Here is a 19,177-nt window from a genome sequence, read left to right on the forward strand (position 1 = left end):
GAATAATCCTGTGTCGTCAGTGATGCTGGAGACAAACTAGCCATTTTATTGATGATGAAACAGAATAAAAAGTCTAATAGCTTGCTGAGTGTCCCACAGTTTGTGGATTAGAATCTAGCTTGACTTCCGTTCAGTGCCCGTTTCCCTAATTTTGTACTGCCTCTGTAACTTTGACTGTACTTTGACTTTTGTTAAAATGCTCCAAGCAATAAATTCTCCTTGGAGTTCAGTGCTGAGGGAAAGGTTTTTTCCTAAAAGCCCGGCATTTCCTTTTATTAGATAATAAGTAATTTATAAATCACATTGCTGCTTTTCTTTTTGTTTCTCTTTTCTTTTCGTTTCTGAATTGCTGTGAGCCTCACATTTAATGTAAATATGTTTAGCCCAAGATTCTCTCCGAGGCTTTTAATGTTTTTATTATTTGTTTAAAATTGCATATATATTTTAGTAAAAGCTGACAATTCCTTTTAAAAGTAGGCAGGAAGTAAACAAAAAAATACTGGTGTCATATTAACAAAATAAAATCATAATTATTTCAAAAATTTAAGTCAGATTAGTTCTTACTGTTCGTTAATTTATTTTCCAAAATTTGATTTCTTGCAGCCTGTGGTTAACTACTAAATATGAGTTATTAAGAAAACCCCAAACACAACTTGACTGAGCCCTCTGATTTTTTAGTATTTTGAAACACGTTTGATAACTTACTAATGAGCCCCAAGGCTTATTAGTTTATTCTTTTTATGTAGTGAGTTTTCCCTTTGACTTCAAAATGAAGATAATTATATTCTTTAATTGGGAACAGATAAAGAACAGCTGCAGGTCGGTACTTCTGGTGAAGAATTTCTTTGTTCTTTTCTGGTTGCCTGTTGTTGGCGATATTGTATATTAAATATATTTTAAGAATTAGGTAAAAATGTATGGTTTTAGTTCTTTATTCCTTTTGTTCTTATAATCTCTAAAACCTATATGAAAGCCTTTTGTTTCTTATTAATCATTTGATTAAAAAGTAATACAGCTGTCCTACTTTACAAGCTATATTTTCACAGTTTTCCAATTCTTCTTTCATTGTACATATTTTAAAGGTGTAGGAATACATGGGCTTTGTATCTACAGTGGTACTTTGAAATCTCTATTTTTTGAAATTTCTCAGACTCAAAGCTGAGAACTTAGATCATGGTTCATGTATTATACATACTTCCTGGGAAATTACTTTAAAATTTAGATACCCTTTAGTGGATGTGCTTTCCCACACAGTAACGTTATTTAAGTTTGTAAGCGTTTTGTTCGTACCAAACCTGTAAGATTTTTTTTTAAATCTTTTGTGGAAATTACCAGTGAAAAGTTGGAAATAATTATGTACAAATTTGGAAATAGATACATCTGAGGACAAATATGCTTTTAACAAACTCATTTTTAGTTCAATTCAGGTTGGAGGCTGGTAGAAACAGTAGATAAACAGGAAAATGAGACTGATTTAAAAAGAAAACTTTTAAAAAATAATAAATCATCATGTCCACAGTCAAATCAAGTAAAAGATACCTATGTTCAGTGTCATCAAACCCTACTTTCCATCTGTCTGTTCACATTCTCATTTCATAGAGAATTTATAAACTGTCTGCCACAGCCACTAATAGGAACTGTTGAAATGCCACTTCAAGGTTCATTTAGCTGTTCTCAGCTCACTGTTGGGAAATGAATGCTGGAGCATCTAGTTTGAAAATAAAAAAGACTCTAATGAGTTGGGGGTCTTTATGTGCCTAGTATTCTTGGCAGTGATTAACAGTAGGGGGTGTGCAGAAGGTCAAAAGCTCTTCTTTTTAGAGGTCAGCAGAACATCCCCATCTGATAAGATTAAACTAATGTGGCTTTTGGTGTTAATATCTAAAGCAGCGGGTTGCTGTAGTGTGTTTGGGATGGTAGTTGTGGCTTTGAGAGATTATGAGAAAAGAACTGACATGTGAACTCTTTAATGAGAAAAATGTTGGATTCGGATACATAGCACTTATCTTTCTTCCTTACAGGCAGTTTGAAACTAATTTTTATTTCTTAAATATTTTGCATAAGTTTGTTTGCAGATAAAAAACTTCTAAAAGTTTTTTTTTCTTCAAATAATTTTATGTGTAATTTTTTTCTTTTCTCTTTTTGTGCTGTTTTATGTGCTGACAATTATTTGAATTAAATCATTCTGAAACTGAGGTTAATCTATGATTTTCAAATTTAGGTCCATAAATACAGTAAATATATTTATGTTCATTCCATAGTTTTCTGATTATTTTACTGGATATTTCAATGGACAATACTGGCTTTGGTGGATATTTCTTGTACTTGGTAAGTTTATTCTTAATGCATTTCAGTATGACTAATTTACATTTAGTTTAACTTTGGTATTTCCTAAAATTGTAAGATATAAATATACTGTGTTATTTAAGTGAAAGAAAAATTTTCTATTGAAAAATTCTCATATCCAAACACACGTCATCTTGGCTATCCAGATAGTTCTACATAACACTCTGGTTTCTGATTTAAAATTCAGAGCCTGTCAATTTAAAGAATCAGTGGTTGAATGAACTGAATACTGCAAAACTTGAAAATCATAAGATGATTAAAAAATAATTGCCTTCAGCATTTATTTTGGAAAATAGACATGTGTGAGTTTCTTTTAATGATCGTAGGAAATGTTGAGAGGAGGCTAATTGGATATTCTACCTATTTTATTTTTGGATCATTGAAACATTCTTTACACTTTTGAAGTGCACTCTGCATTAATCATTAATCAGTCAGGCGTAAGGGAAGGCTTCATGCTTAATGATCACAGTGCTTCTGTTGAGTTTTCTTCTTACCAGGCGTATCGTTTATTAATATTGATGAATTTTATGGATTTCTAATCTGTGTTTCCTTATGTTTTCCTCTTTAGATGTATGATAATTAAGTTAACCTTAAAATCACATTATACTTGTAATCCACATTTCAAATTTATTTACCAACATGAAAAATACAGGTTGTTTCTCTTTAGGTTTAAGAGCCCACATTTCTGTAGTAAATTACTTGTACCGGAAAATAGCACTTCAGTAGGTGGCAGTGTTCTCCTGGTATTTTTATTTAGTCCTGCTGTTGCATCTGTAGGATCTTTCAGGAAACAAAATCTTAGTGGTCAGCGAAGGTCACTAAAGAGCCTAGATTCTTTTTCTGATAATTATAGTGAAATTATTCCAATTATTTGTATATCTCTTGTGATTTTGTTGGGGAGTCAGATTAGACAAAAGTTTAACTAGTTTTTTTTTGAATTGTTACTGGTTTTCTGACTGATTCTGTGCTTGACTGAGTTTCTTACTCAAAAGTGAAAACATTTGTAATATCTTTTAGGTGTTTAAGCACATTGAGTGAGATTCTTGCTTATAAATATTAGGGGGTTGAAGAGTCTTACGAAGACAACTGTGGAACACAGTAGAATGCAGGCATAACCCCAGTTCCTCATCAGAGCCATAATCTAGCATTTAGGGGAATGTGAAAGCTTAATCCGTGATGGGAATGTTGCTGTCATATACCCAGAAGAATGTTGCACACACCCCAGAACGCTGAGAAACCATAGCTGCTGCTTGATTGGTTTCTAGGTGGGAATTGGCTAATTTTGGGAAATGCCTGAGCAGAGCAAAATAGGTCTTAGCAACAGCAGCTTCATAGACTAAAGAAGGGATTTCACAAATAATTTTGGTTTACATCTTTCAGTAATACTTTTATGTTTGGATCACAATGTCATTATCTTTGAATAGCATCTGGAAGGGCATAAGGGCGGAATTCAGAGTGGGAGTCACACATGGAAAAGAGGATATGGGAAGCAGATGGGATCAGAGTTAGGTGGAATTTATACCGCTTGTTTTAAGTCATTTGTGCCTCTCTTCTGTCTTCTGTCTCTAATTTATTGTAACCATGCTTCTTATTTTAGGGCTTCAATTATTGTCTTAGAATTGGGTTACAAATTTCATTTGAGACTTTGAATTTAAATTGACAGGCTCGTCCTCCTGGTGAGGAAAGTTCCCTGCATACATATCATCTGCTTCTTGCCCCAACTCCACCTCACCCCCTTATTACCTGGTTAAAAATTGACTAGAGTTAATAAGTATTTCTCTTAGAATTGTATGCTTAAGTATATCAAAGACTTCACCTAATAGTGGTAATGCTTTTGACACTTAACTAATATTTTTCATCTGAAACTTGATACATTTCATAGGCTTTATCGATTACCAAAGATACTTTTGATGTAAACGGTTATTATTTACAAATACTGTTTTACAGAGGAGAACACTGAAATAGAAGATGTATTTCAAGTCATTCAAGAACTCACTAAAGGGGCTACTTCCAAAGTCCCTTGTCTTGATTTTTCTCAAATTTTTTGTTATAAATTAATCTACAGTTATTACTTGGAAATAAGAACTAATAATTGAATTATTTACATAATTCACGTATCTCTAAATGTAGATTTTGCAGATGACAGGCACTCGATCTGGCTAGACAGGCTTATTACTGGTTTTATCCTACAGTTGTTAGCAATTACATATGCTGCATATGTTCTCTCTTGAATACTTTATATCAGTAAATATGTCTTAGTCTGCTTAGTCATTATAGTGACTTAAAAGTTTCATGTAAAATGAGGTATCTATGAGTTGAATCAGTTTAAACACATTAGGTAGCTTTCCTTGTTAAAAAATTATTTTAATAAGTGTGAATTTTTGTGTAAGTTAGGACTTTAATGGCTAGATTTGCTTTACTTTAGATCCGTCTAGGCTTAACAAATTGAAAGAATTTGGAGGTAGCAGTAAAATTTTATTATATTTCCTTACAATAGAGCTATCATTATAGTGTAAAATGTGGAATGAATGGAATCCTACACATTAAATTCCTTCGACCAAGAGGACCTTGTTTGTAATTGTCTATTTCAAATTTATCATATCCCCTTTCTTTGTAAGAGCATAATATATCCATATATTTCAACCTCCTCAGGCCTGCTTCTTTTCTTCAGAGGATTTGTTAATTATCTAAAAGTCAGAAACATGTCTGAAAGTATGGCAGCTGCTCATAGAACAAGGTATTTCTTCTTATTATAGAGGTAAGAAATATTAATATATTAACTGTTTACTCCCTTTGTATTCAAATTCACCCCATGCATTTGTTGTTTAGTCACTAAATCGTGTCTGACTCTTCTGAGACTCCATGGACTATAGATCGCCAGGCTCCTCTGTCCATGGGATTTTGCAGATAAAAATACTGGAATGAGTTGTCATTTCCTCCTCCAGGGGATCTTCCCAACCAAGGGATCAAACCCTTGTCTCTTGCATTGGCAAGCGGATTACTTTACTACTGAGCCACCAAGGAAGCCCTTCACCCCGTGCATATTAAATGCTTAATGTGTATTCATGTTGTTTACTCAAATTTAGCGTTTTTAATAGATTTTTAATAGTTAACAGTATTTAAATTTTAAAAATTGCAAACTTCTAAGATAACTTCCATTTAAAAAATTGAATTTCATTACATTTTAGTTTTAAAAAATACATTATGAGTAAACTAACACTTTAAATCAGACCTTTAAATTTCTGTTTAAAGCTTGGCTACACGTTATATACGAAGTAACCACCAGCACAGCATCTAAAGGCTTGAAAAACAATATGACAAAGCACTTACACAGAAAGAATAGGCATTTTGCATCACTGAATTTCACACAGGTATCTGCAGGCTAAAACAGACAAACAAAAACCCAATTCTGCTACTGAAAAGCAATTTGCTATGCACTGATCTTTAAAAAAAAAAAAACATTTATGATTTATCGAGGTTTAGCTGATTAACAATGTTGTGATAATTTCAGGTGAACAGCTAAGGGACTCAGCCATACATATACATGTATCCATTATCCCGCAAACTCCCCTCCCATCCAGGCTGCTACATAACATTGAGCAGAGTTCCCTGTGTTATACAGTAGGTCCTTGTTGATCGTCCATTTTAAATAGAGCAGTGTGTACCTGTCCATCCCAAACTCCTTAACTGTCCCTTCCCCCTGGCAACCATATAAGAGATGTCATATGCTATTTCTCCTTCTCTGACTCACTCCGCTCAGTATGACAGTCTCTGTGTCCATCTCTGTTGCTGCATATGGCGTTATTTCATTCTTTTTAATGGCTGAGCAATACTCCATTGTGTGTATGTACCACATCTTCTTCATCCATTCCTCTTTCAGTGGACATTTAGGTTGCTTCCATGTTTTGGCTATTGTAAGCAGTGCCATGCACTGATCTTAACACACTGGATCAAGGAGTAAAGGTTGTACGAAGAAAATAGGAGCTCTGTTACTGTTTTCTTAATATGTACCAGTTTATATCAACAATGGAGGCTACATCTTGAATAAATGGAAAAATAAAGAAACGAGCAGAGATTGTCTTACTAGTTATCAAGTAAGTTTCTGGAGGCTGTGTGTATAGTACAGGCATTTATTTATTGTGTGGCTAGTAGATCTTCAATGAAGAGACCTCATACCTCACTGTAGTACTTTAAAAGCAAGTACTATACAGTTCATTGTTTTGAACTTTTCAAGTATTTGAACTGCATTAGCCAAAGGTCTGCTAGAACACTTAACTTCCTGCTGTGTCTCCAAGTACAAGATGTTTCAGGGTTGCTATGACTAAGTATACATAAATTATATGGTTTGTGATTTGGTTGCTTAAATTTTATGCTTATATGAACTGTTATATAAGCTAACATAATTTACTTAATTCTGCTGAAGATGATTGCAGTTACATTTCTGGATTGTATTTAAGTATTATTTTAAATGTTCCATTAATGTTTCTTCCTTCCCCTTAAAGATGTCACATTCTATCTTTAACTTGTCTACTGTGACCTTAAGAGTTTGTAATTTTACTAATTTAAGTGATATTCTGTGAATATTCAGTGTGATTATCTTGTTTTCCTTTTCAGGAGTTTAAAATATAATGTAAATATTTTTTAGATGCTCTCCTTTAGGAATTTACTTTAGAATATATTTTGATCTGTGCTACTTATGTCATTCTTAACAAAAGGCTATTATATTCTTGATGTCATACTATAAAATGGGTTTTCATTGTACTATCATTTGGATAATTGGAACTTAATACATTTTAAGACTAATTCTTTCTCTGTCCCTAGACTGCATCGACCAGACATTCCTTTCTTATATCAATGTGAAATTTCCAGATCATCTGTAAACCTGCAACTTCAATGGATAGAAGACTATTAAACACAGAAGACAAATTTGTGAAGAAAAGATAGAGTTTCAAAATTGAATGGCAGAGTGGTTTATGCTTTAAAGCCATTTCTGTTCATTCTTTTAAATATTTATATTTCATTGGTTTTGCAGAATTGCATATGTGCCCATTTAAAAGATTTGCATAGACTTGAAAGAAACCATACAGTTGTCCCAGTCAAGTCCAGTGACATTTGATTAATCAGTGTTTGATATAATTGAAAGAGTTGAGTGATAAACAGTCTTCCAGCATGTAAATGCCATTGACTTCTGACCTGACATTTAGTATAATAAAAATGAAAATTATTAACCATGTCAAATGCTTTAGTTTCTGGCTCTCAGATTTATCTAGTAACTCTACAGAGGAAACATTCTTTGTTATATATAAAGTTTTTTTGAAACCTGCAGTGCTGATTATTAGAAAGGATTTGTCAGACTTTTGAACATGATAGTTATATCATTATTTAGCAAAACTTTCTGTAAATAACCATGCAAACCATGCATAAATTACTTTCTGCATTGTTTTCTTAGAAATTGTACTAGGTAGCTTTTCCTTAATTTAAGTGGACTTAATATATTTAGAAAATTTGGATGTTAAAGATAGTTTTAGGACAAATTTTAGAAAACGTGGGTATGCCACATTTGCTTTATAAGAAAATCTTTTTCTCTTTTTTTTAAAAGGACATGCCAAAAATGAGAAGCTTGGTTTTTAGCATTGTCCATCTTATAGATTCTTAGAGGAAGAGATTGTATTAGATATTATATTTATTTCATTTAAGACATTTTTGAAAATTAATTTTCTGAATAAGATATTCTTATTTGCATTTTATCTTTTAAAAAACCAATAAAAATATCTTTCAGTATCATTGTAATATTTTTTTCCTTCAGATGTTTAGCTTAGCGAATAAAAACTTGTGCTTTTAATATCTTCTTGCTTTCTGATTGTAAGGTTAACTTGTAAAAATCATTTCCTGAATCGAGATACATGAAATATTTGTTTTCAAGTTATGGAAATGTGTCTGTGGAATATGGGGGTGTGAGTGTGTTGCGAAAGTGTATGTGAATATGTATTATTACAACTGGAATCTCTTTTGCATTCATAAGCTACTACATTTTGTAAATCATTTTATGGTTCATCTGTCTTCTTTTCAGTTATATCTTTGCTTTTGAATGCCAATGTTAAAAATTACCTTTTAAACTTAAAAATCAGTTAATACAACTATATAGAACATTTAAAATTGATTGCTTGTTTATTATTAGACACCAACTACTAAAAGATACATTTAAAACTATTCAGGGTCATTTTCCACTTCTGAAAAAATAAAATTTATTATTCTTTATAACTTTTTTGTATTTCTCTGTGTTTTCTCATTTTACTTCATTGTCTTTAGTAAATTAAACATGCCATTTTGTTTTTCTGATTGAGCCTCCTATTTTGTTTCCATCATTTATTCTCCTCCCCTGTATAACCTTTTTATTATTGATTAAAATATCTTGAACCCTTGATTATTGATTAAGGTACCCTTTAACAATAGCCTGGGATAAAGAAAAAATATTTGATTTAGTTGCCTGTATTGGAAATTAATTAGGATTTATTTATAAGAAATGTGAGCTCATGTTAGAATTTTTTATTGTATATTAATTTCCTATAAACTTGTACTTTGTAATAGTTTTCAAATGACATTAAGCTATGATACAGAATAAGTTAAAATTACTAGATCATCTATCATACATCAATTTATTAAATTTTTATTTTTGTTTTTGTGATCTTAATGCTTGGTTTATGCATGTAGATGTTGACCCTTCATCAAAACTTCACTTTTTGTTTTGATTTTTATCCCCACAAATCTGTAAGATTCAAGTGTGTTGTTACTTAATCCTCTTTTAATTGGTAGAGTTCATTGGTTGTCTTAAATCTCATCATCCAATGAGGATACTCAGAATATTCTTTTAGGAAACAGCATTCTCTCCTGAATTTATCAAATCCTACACACTTCCCTTCATTTCCTGTGAGCTTGGACAGCATGGCTGCTGCCGTGTTTCGGAGACACTTAACCGCCTTTGTACTCTGCCTTAAATAAATTGAAAATCAAAACCCTTGTTAGGGTACCTATGAACAGTTTTTGAATGAATGTGAATTGGAGGTTGGAAGCTAATACAAAAAAAAATGTATTACATTATTTCTGTTATATTTGAAATAGCTCATTATGACCAGAAAAATCCATCTTTATGTTTTCATGAAAAAAAAAAAAAGCCTGAATTTAAAGTAAAAATACATTTTCTATACAGTGTGTCCAGGATACATTTTAGGAATTTAAAACGCAAATTCTATTATACTTGATTAAAATGAAAATCTCTTTTTAATAGGAAAAAAATACTAATGCTTGCCTTTTGAGTCTATAAGCTATATCCCATGCCTTTGAAGATCATAAATGTTAACCTAAGACAATAATCTCTAATATTACAAGCAAAACCTCTAATGACAGGAAAAGTGGAGTTCCAAGGGTCTAGCTGAAGAAGAATTCAGGGTTTCTTAATTTACCACAGTTTTTTTCCAACTGGTCTATCCACATAAAGCACAAAGGTAATGATAGTGCATCTGGTAACTGTATTTAACTAGAGTGACATATATCTTGAGTTTGCTCATAACAGACCTGGTTATTACTATTTCCTGAGCTTAAATCGTGCCTCCTTTCTCATAAGTGTCCTAATTTGGAGGAGAATTTGTATGATCACCCTGTATATAACTCTCCACTGTATTGAAAAGTGACTGCCTAAATCTACTGCCTTGAGAGAGGGAACTGTATGTAGTATTAGGGCAGGAGTCAATTACTGTTGTCACAGCCTTGCCTAGACAACTGTTAGGCCTGTAGAAGATACAGTACATATATTTTTTTCCTTTTTTTTTTTTTTAAATAGAAGTATTGAAATGATTCCTCTTATGGTAAATAGTAAATAGTGAGCTTTTATATATTAAAACTGCTGTTAAATTTTTTTTTTGTTAATTCTTCAAATAGTCATGAAATAATGTATATTATTTTTTAAAACTTCATTCTTGATAAAGTTCAACTGTTAGATGATAATGTGCCATTTATTATTGAATGTCCTTTCCCATATATAGAACATGTTAATATGTGTTTTACTTGTTAATAAAGTTCAGTAAATGTGGAACTGTGAACCTGTCATGCATCCTTTTGAAAATCATTTTGATTGACAATATATTAGCAACACCTTGGCCCCACAAAATGTTCATATGCTTGAACTTAACGTTATGTGGAAAACAACTGGCATAGAATTAGGTTGGAGAGTGAGTAATTTGTATGTTTGGAGTTAGGTTGCAGTTTAATTTTAATAAATGCAAATAACTTATGTTTATTTCTACTTTGCAAAAGATTAGTGGTCACCATAGATCAGACTGCTTATGGGTATATTCTCATTAGGGAAAGAAAGGAATGGAAAGTGAAGTCGCTCAGTTGTGTCCGACTCTTTGTGACCCCATAGACTGTAGCCTACCAGGCTCCTCTGTCCGTGGGGTTTTCCAGGCAAGAGTACTGGAGTGGGTTGTCATTACCTTCTTCAGGGGATCTTTCTGACCCAGGGATCGAACCCAGGTCTCCCTCATGGCAAGCAGACGCTTTATCCTCTAAGCCACCAGGGGCATACGACCTAAAATGCAACCTACCCTGTAGTTAGAAAAAAAGAAAAAACTCATTCCCTGCTTCATAAAAGTTAAAAGGAAAATGTTTATTTAGAGCTCAGTATGTTTTCTTGTTTTCATTTTTCTTGATGTTTTTAACTTAGCTTTCAATTTTTGATTTTAAGAGGTTGAGCTATATGCTTTTAAAAACCCCACTTGGTTTTCATGGAAACCAGTGAAAAATCCAGCAGCTAAATAAGAAAGTTGTTTAGTTGCTAAGTCATATCCGACTCTTTCAACCCCATGGCTGTAACTCTCAGGGCTCCTCTATCTGTGGGATTTTCCAGGCAAGAAGAGTGGGTTGCCAGTTTCTTCTCCAGGGGATCTTTTGACCCAGGGATCTAATGCGTCTCCTGCATTGGCAGGTGGATTCTTCACCACTGAGCCACCAGGGAAGCCCCAAATAAGGAAGAGATAGTTATCGCCCCTTTAACAGCTGAGATTATAGTACACCCAAATCCCATACTGGTTCACAAAACCTTTTATAGATATAATTTTATTTGCTTGTTTTTGGCTGTGCTGGGTCTTTGTTCCTGTGTGGGCCGCTCTCTGGTTGTGGTACGCGGGCTTCTCATTTCCACGGCTTCTCTCGTTGAGTTAGGGGCTCGAGGGCACATGGGCTTCAGTAGTTGCCCCTCCTGAGTGCTAGAGCACGGGCTCAGTAGTCATGGTGCACAGGTTTAGCTGCTCGGCGACATGTGAGATCTTCCCGGATGAGGGATTGAACCCTTGCCTCCTGCATTGGTAGGTGGATTTTTTTTTTTCTAACCACTGAGCCACGAGGGAACCTTGGAGGCAGTTTTCCTCTCAAGCGTCTAAAACAAACCCATTTTAAAAATTACATTCCTACTTCTTTCATGTTTAAATCAGTGTTTTACCTTTAGTGACACTGGTTATCCTTCCTTAAAGCTGTGTCATCTTGTAGCTTTACCAGAGCATCACGGGATCCACAAGTAAGACCAAAGTTTGTTCGAAGCTCAGAAGAAACCTGGAGGGCAGCCTCTGCTCTCAGAATGTGAAAAGCAACAAATTACCCTGTTGGAAAGTATGAACCCTTCTGTGGAGGTATAAGAACTGTACTTGTGCAGGAATCCCTAGTGTAGAAATACGTTGTTTCTTTTCCATCAAACTTAGCTTCTCAGCCATCTAGATTCCTGCATAGTAATTTGGTTTTACTAACTGGCATTTGGGCTCTAAAATTTTAATTCCCATTTTATTCATTCAGAGAGAAGACCTGAAGACCATTAATTGCTAGCAAGCATTGACCACTCATCCTTATATGATAGGTGATGATAGAGGAAGTAAAATATCACTTCTTAAATCTAGGCTTTTAAAATGATGATTACTATGGAAAGCATCAGTTCACCTAATTAATGAAATCCCCCCACCCCAAACTGGATAAAATTGAACAAAAGTTTAATAATATGTAAACATGGGAGAGACCCAGAAAGATTGAGAAACTTGCCAAAATGGCAGAAACCCTCACCTTAAATCTTCAGCTGAGAGTTACAAACTTTTAAGAGACAACTGAGTCATAAATTTCCCTGATTCTACGGGATGTCCAGGGATGAATTCCTCATGGAATGATTCTTGGAACCTTCCTTTAGAGCTCTGATTGTCATTCAGTATGTGTGTTAGTCACTCAGTTGTGTCCCAACTCTTTGTGACCCCGTAGACTGCAGCCTGCCAGACTCCTCTGTCCATGGGATTCTCCAGGCCAGAATACTGGAGTGGTTGCTATGCCCTTCTCCAGGGAAATCATCCCAACCCAGGGATTGAACCTGGGTCTCCTGCATTACAGGCAGATTCTTTATCATCTGAGCCACCAGGGAAGTCCGTTATTCAGTACAGTGCATTATAATCAACACAGAATTTGGGGGAAGTTAACACCCCAGCCTCAATTTCCAGAGGTTCCAATACAATACATCTGCTCCATGACTGCACATCTTCCCATAGTTTGAAGTGGTGGGAGTACGATCTAGCAGTACTGCTGATTCCTCTCATCATGTGTTCCTCTCTGTATCTAGCTCCTTGTATACTAAGGATAGAAAGTTACAAGTGTCAGGATCAACACATCAGTCAGACTTTTCCAGGGCAAGGAAAAGGTACATAAAACAGATCTTACAGCATTAATGATCTAGAGTTTTTGTGTTTTGACCTCTCTCACTGAGAGCCTTCTGATTTTCCTGCCTTTAAACATACTACATGGCTGTCTCTGCAAGTCTGTGTTTCCAGGGTCATGTGGGAGCCTTGGGACAGAAAAGAACTGTTTGTGCTGAGAAGACAGTTTCTTTCTCCATCTTCTGGAACACAAGCAGAATTGGATTGATCGTCCAGTTGATTTTTTTTTTGCTTCAAAAAATTTTTTTTTCTCACTTGTATCTTCCCTTCTCTATCCTCAAAGAGCTTGTGGCTGATTAAGGGAGGTGGCTTTGTGTAACAGAAAGATAGGGTTTTGGAGCCAGGCTAAACCTGGACTCAAATATCAGCCCTCCTGCCAGCTCAGGCAGTTTCTTTAACCAATACCTCAGTTTCCTCACCTATTTGTTGGGAAGCACAGTGTGTACGTACCTGAGGATTATGTGAGGTTTATGCAAAAGAGGTAGACATTATATTGTGTGTTTGCTGACCAGGCTGCCAATTAGTGTTAGCTGATGTCTCCAGGACTTGAAGCAGGGCCCTGCCTGGTGTGGGCATTTGATCTGCCAGACCCTCTGACAAGAGTGATTACAGCAGGATCATGTGGACCCAGTACTGGCTCCTTGTATCTTCTCTGAAGCAAATGGGAATTCAAGCAAACGTTGCTTAGATGACCATCGATTTTTAAGGGGCATAATCACACACAGAGTGGAAGGGAGGTACCTGTGTGCCAAGAAGTGAGGTGCTCCAGCTGGTAGGGGCAGAGGAAGCACGCACGTGTCTCTCTGGGGTGAAGCTTGGAGGCCTGCAGGCCAGTCCCTCAGAATTTCACGATGAGATGCTGTTACTTGATCATTGATGACTTACGGCTTTCGCTCAGGGAGCCAGTGCACTGCAGTCATGGCTGGGAAGTGATCAGAAAGTAGGTTGGTGGGCAGCTAGATTCTGACTCTAGGATAGGTTATTTCACCAGCTTCCTCTTACAAATGATAGGTTCTTCGTCTTGGATTTATTTATTTTTTTAATGTCTATGACTGGGACTTCCCTGATGGCCCAGTGGTTAAGACTCCACGCTCCGAAGGCAGGGGTTCGATATTCAATGGCTGGTCAGGGAACTAGATCCCACATACTGCAACTAAGACCTGGGGCAGCCAAATAATTCATAAATAAATAAAAATGAAAAGCAGAAGCTGTCTAGTGGGAGTTAGGACTTTCACCAACAGTGATAACAAGGCCACCCTTCCTCAGGGTGAGTGGACACCATGTGAGGAGCTGGAATGCTCTTCCCTCCACAGCAGTAATGAGGAGGTCCCCTTCTTGAGCATCAGAGCAGTCCAAGTAGGGGATCTGGGTTTCCACTCTGCCTTCAATACCAAGGCCACAACTCCTTTTCCTGGCTAGAGAAAGCCAGCGAAAATAGAAGGTATTCATCAAGATCCAGAGTCTTGTAGTTTAGCGTGAAAGGTGCAGGTTTCATTCAAAAATCTCTTGTCATATAACAAGGATTTCAGCTGTGGAGTTACTAAAATCTAAACCAGGAAAAAAAAAAGAAATGTTCATGTGACTGTTCAAGTAAGTACTTAAATCCTATAAGTCATTTAGATAGGAGGAAAACCCTACCAGTTATAGTCATTGGTTATTTATTTCAGTGTGTTTCAAGAATGCTAATAGAAGCAGGTAAAGCTTTATGATTATTAAGCCTTAAACTTGATGCTGTGTGAAACATAGAGCCCTGGTGATGGGAGCTTGGAAAGAGAATGAAAGGGACATGTTACCCAGAGAACCATGAAGTAGTGACCTTAAATCGTGAGACTAAAGAGTCCAGGTATACAATGGGGCCTGCAAATGCTGAAATTTTTCCAGAAATATCTGGAAAATAAAGCTAGCAAGATTCTTGGAGGTAGGAATAGTTTTTAGCTTTTATTGGAGAAGGAAGCAGATTATATAGTAATAGTTGCTCATGTCCGTAAAAATTTAAAATGCTTTAAAAAAACCTTAAACATTTCTGTCTCTAGTATATATTGTTGCTAATGATGCCACAGATTTGGGGGTGACTTTTGAAAATCTTTAAAGATGGAAACAATGACATTCTTCAGTAAAGAAAAAAGTACCACTAATTCCTTAAATAATTCATGGTACATCACTCCTTTCCCCCAGGTCCAGCACTCTTTAGCATTCATGCACCAGTAAAAAGGTGCATGAGAAACACATAACAGGTTTAGTTGTATAACTGAGTTTGTCTCCCTTTGATTTCCTGAGAAGGAAAACGGCAATTAGATGTGTTTACTTAAGGGGAAGGAGTAACTGAATGCTCATTGAAGGGCTGGAAGAGTATTTGAAAGAGCAATGGGTTGACGTGCATACACTCCTATGTACAAAATAGGGCTTCCCTAGTGGCTCAGACAGTAAAAAATCTACCTGCAACGCAGGAGACCGGGGTTCGATCCCTGGGTTGGGAAGATCCCTGGGAGAAGGGCTCAACCCGCTTCAGTATTCTTGCCTGGAGAATCCCATGAACAGAGGAGCCTGGCGGGTTACAGTACATAAGGTTGCAGAGTCAGACACGATCACAGCAACTTAGCACACATTAATGTATGAAATAGACAACTAATGAGAACCTACTGTATCTCAGGAAACTCTACTCAGTGCTCTGTGGTGACCTAAAAGGGAGGAAATCCAAAAAAGAGTGGATATATGTACACATAGAGCAGATTCACTTTGCTGTACAGCAGAAACTGACACAACATTGTAAAGCAACTAGACTCCAATAAAAATTAAAATAGTAAAAGCTGAGATCTGAATTTAAAAGAAGAGCACCAGTTTATGTAAGCTTTCAGTTCTGCAGATGCTTCTGCCCACCCAGAATGCTCTATAAAACCTTCACTCTTGTTCTAGTGATGAGCCTTCCTGAATTTACCACATAAACTTTTTTTTTAACCACATAAACTTTTAATGAGTGACCTATTGCAAAACTCTCTTCTGGATTAGCAAATACAAGCTGATAGAAACTTTACCTTGTAACTTTTCTCCTGTATTTCTCCCATCTGAACTTTACCAAGGTAGGAATCTTTGTCTCACATACCCCCCCACCCCCATACAATGGCATTAAACTTTTTTTTTTTGGTGTTAAACTCTTAAGCAAAAACCAAAACCAAACCCAAACCAAACACACAACCCCTCCCTCCAAAAATAACTCCCCAGCATTCACAGCAGCCATCTACAGCATTTTTGTACTGTGATTTTTCTGAATGAAATTAATGAGGCACATTGGCTTTGAAATACATTATCTGCTTTAACCTAAATAGGCTTTTTAAAGATAAAACAAAAACTTTCTATTCAATACTAGAGCTTACCTAATTGTTGAAGGAAGGACAAAGTAATACATGATGATACTTAGAAGCAAAAGGAATAAAGACCTAAATATTGATTTAAAGTAAGCAACTAGAATCGTTAATGCTATTATCCATTTTTAAAAGGCAATTTTACAAATGGAGGAAATGTTTATTACTTGTCCATACAAAGCAAGGCCACTTAACTCTCCATGTTATTTCCTTCTCATTGTTTGCCTTTCCTCAGGAATTTATGTACAAGATGTAAACTAAATTCAAATCTGGATGAATGAAGACCAAAATATGAAAAAATGATTATTCAATTTTGTTGAATTAATAGAGCAGGCATTATGACAATCCCTAAATGTGCATATTTATGGGAAAGAGCAGTACAATAAAAACAAAGTACTTGGCAATTCTTTTTGTTGTTCTTTACATGCTTTTCAAATATTGAAACCCCAGCAAACAATACAAGTATACTTGACTATGTCATTTAAAAGCTATAATGTTCTGAGAAAAGCAACTATTTCCCCATATACTCTTTAGAGAATAAGAATAAATACCTTTTCAAAGAAGAAACTAATGTGCTCCTATATTAGAAAACTTCAATGCTCTTTTTAAAAATTCCAGCAAAATTTAAAATTACATATTTTCGGGAAAAAAATCAGAATCTCATTATCTTGATACACTTTCCATTTTGACACTTTCCACCCAGGTCTCGACGTCATATAGAGTGCCTACAAGTTTTCAGCCAAGTTGTGTTTTCTTTTTTTTCTTAACGATAGTTTACCCTAAATTTGAATTCTATACAGTTGTCATAATTATTATTTGTGATAGTTTTAATAATGTCATTTATGGGAATTTATCATGTGGAAAACATTCAAGTGAAGAAAAAAAGGTAGCCTTATAGGTGATAATAAAATGACTGTGATCACTGTCCAGCAGTGATAAAGCATGACCTATAAACTGTACAGAATATGACCTCAGAGCTTTTTTCAACAGTAGCCAAAAGGATCAAGGTTCTGATTGTGGCTCTTTGGTCAGCTCTGGGGACCCTAATGGTCAAGCTGACTGTCACAGCGGCCTGAATAGTCTTACAGCAGTGCTTTCTGTGTTATGTCTTGAACAGAAAATTCACTTGACTGACAGAATGGGAGGAGAAGACTCATGAATAAGGGAGCCCCAGGGATGGCCCAACTATTCATTGGCATTGAGAGCAGAACAGAAGTGAAACACTCCCCCAAATTTGGCAGTGCCACAGGCAGAGAGGAGCTGACAAGTTGTAGACATTGTTCTTTCCCATCAAGCTCTCCCTTAAGGAAGCACGATTGTGTGGAGCTGACCCCAGTCACCCGGCTCTGGAATCCAAACTAGGAGAAAGTAACCTGATAGGAAAAGAGTGCAGACGGCCTGGGCCAAACTGCACTGAAACCCTGGATGCAGGCAGCCTGGCGAGGCTGGTCCCATAGAGGCCACATTTCCAGCTCCCAGTGCAAACTGTAAATGTTCTTTGATAGAAGGAGCCAGGCTTGTGACTGACGCTCATGGAACCCTTGCAGTTCTGACCTACATCCATCGGATTGGCTGGACAAACTGGGACTTTGGGTCTTTGTTGGATGTGGTTGTCCTATTGGAAATATACCTAAGAAATGTTCAGACCCCCGTCTTTAACAAAGAACCCGCACATTATGTCAAAATTAAACTGAAATGAAAATAAATCAGGGTTTTTATGAATAGATTTGCTGCTTATCAGTACACATTAATAAATGTTCCATTTCACTTATTTAGGATAAGTTAAAAGAAAATCTCATACCTTTTACCATATGTATTTTACCATACTTATTGTGAAATGAAATAGCAAAAAATAATTGCAGGGATTCCCCCAGGTGGTCTAGTTGTTAAGATTCTGCGATTCCAATGCAAGGGGCACTAGTTAGATCCCTGGCTAAGGAAATAAGATCACACAATGAAAACAAAAACAAACAATAAAAACAAAAACTTTATCAATTAAAAAATTCTTTTAAAAAAGCAGCTGCAGAATTTTCTTTGGTGAGGCAATAACCTAAAATATGAACCTATACTTCTTTCCTTGGCTGCCTCATGAGTCATACAACCTGTTCTCCAGTCAGACAACAGAGAAGGTAATACTAAGGGTCTCACCAGCAGATTTTTTACCATCTGAACCACAGGGAAGCCCCAAAAAGTGAAAATGAAAGTTGCTCAGTCGTGTCGCACTCTGGACTGTAGTCCATGGAATTCTCCAGGCCAGAATACTGGAGTGGGTAGCCATTCCCTTCTCCAGGAGATCTCCCCAACCCAGGGATCGAACCCAGGTCTCCTTCATTGCAGGTGGATTCTTTACCAGCTGAGCCACAAGGGAAGCCCACTAAGGGTCGCAGTGTCTGGTTATTAGAACAGCAATGCCAGGACTATCAAATAAGGGCCTTGACTTATAACAAACAAACAGGCAATTTTTAGTTTCATGTTCCCAAATGCACATATGACATTCATGGCAGGGGCAGTAGCTGAAGATAAGAGTTTTCATTGGAAGAAAATTAGTGTCAAAAATCAGAATTCTGAAGAGCCCAACTATAATTACAATATGAGCTTCCCAGGCGGCACAGTGGTCAAGAATCCACCTGCCAATACAGGAGATGGAAGAGACACAATTCGATCACTGGGTTGGGAAGATCCCCTGTTGGAGGAAACGGAATCCACTCCAATATTCTTGCCTGGAGAATCCCATGG

The 19,177-nt window shown here is 36.0% G+C and overlaps 1 protein-coding gene across 1 annotated transcript in view; it reads left to right on the forward strand.

The window, feature by feature from the left end:
* NDFIP2 (Nedd4 family interacting protein 2) overlaps positions 1-10,442 on the forward strand; it is a 71,496-nt gene extending 61,054 nt beyond the window's left edge. Inside the window, exons 6-8 of the mRNA XM_070380647.1 lie at positions 2,262-2,328; positions 4,999-5,104; positions 7,168-10,442. Of these exons, the coding sequence (XP_070236748.1) occupies positions 2,262-2,328; positions 4,999-5,102 (171 nt within the window). The 3' untranslated portion in view covers positions 5,103-5,104; positions 7,168-10,442. The remainder of the gene's footprint in view (positions 1-2,261; positions 2,329-4,998; positions 5,105-7,167) is intronic.
* The last annotated feature ends 8,735 nt before the right edge of the window (positions 10,443-19,177 follow it).

The sequence above is a fragment of the Bos mutus genome, chromosome 12 (genome assembly GCF_027580195.1).
Source record: "Bos mutus isolate GX-2022 chromosome 12, NWIPB_WYAK_1.1, whole genome shotgun sequence".
NCBI classification, from domain to species: Eukaryota; Metazoa; Chordata; class Mammalia; order Artiodactyla; family Bovidae; genus Bos; species Bos mutus.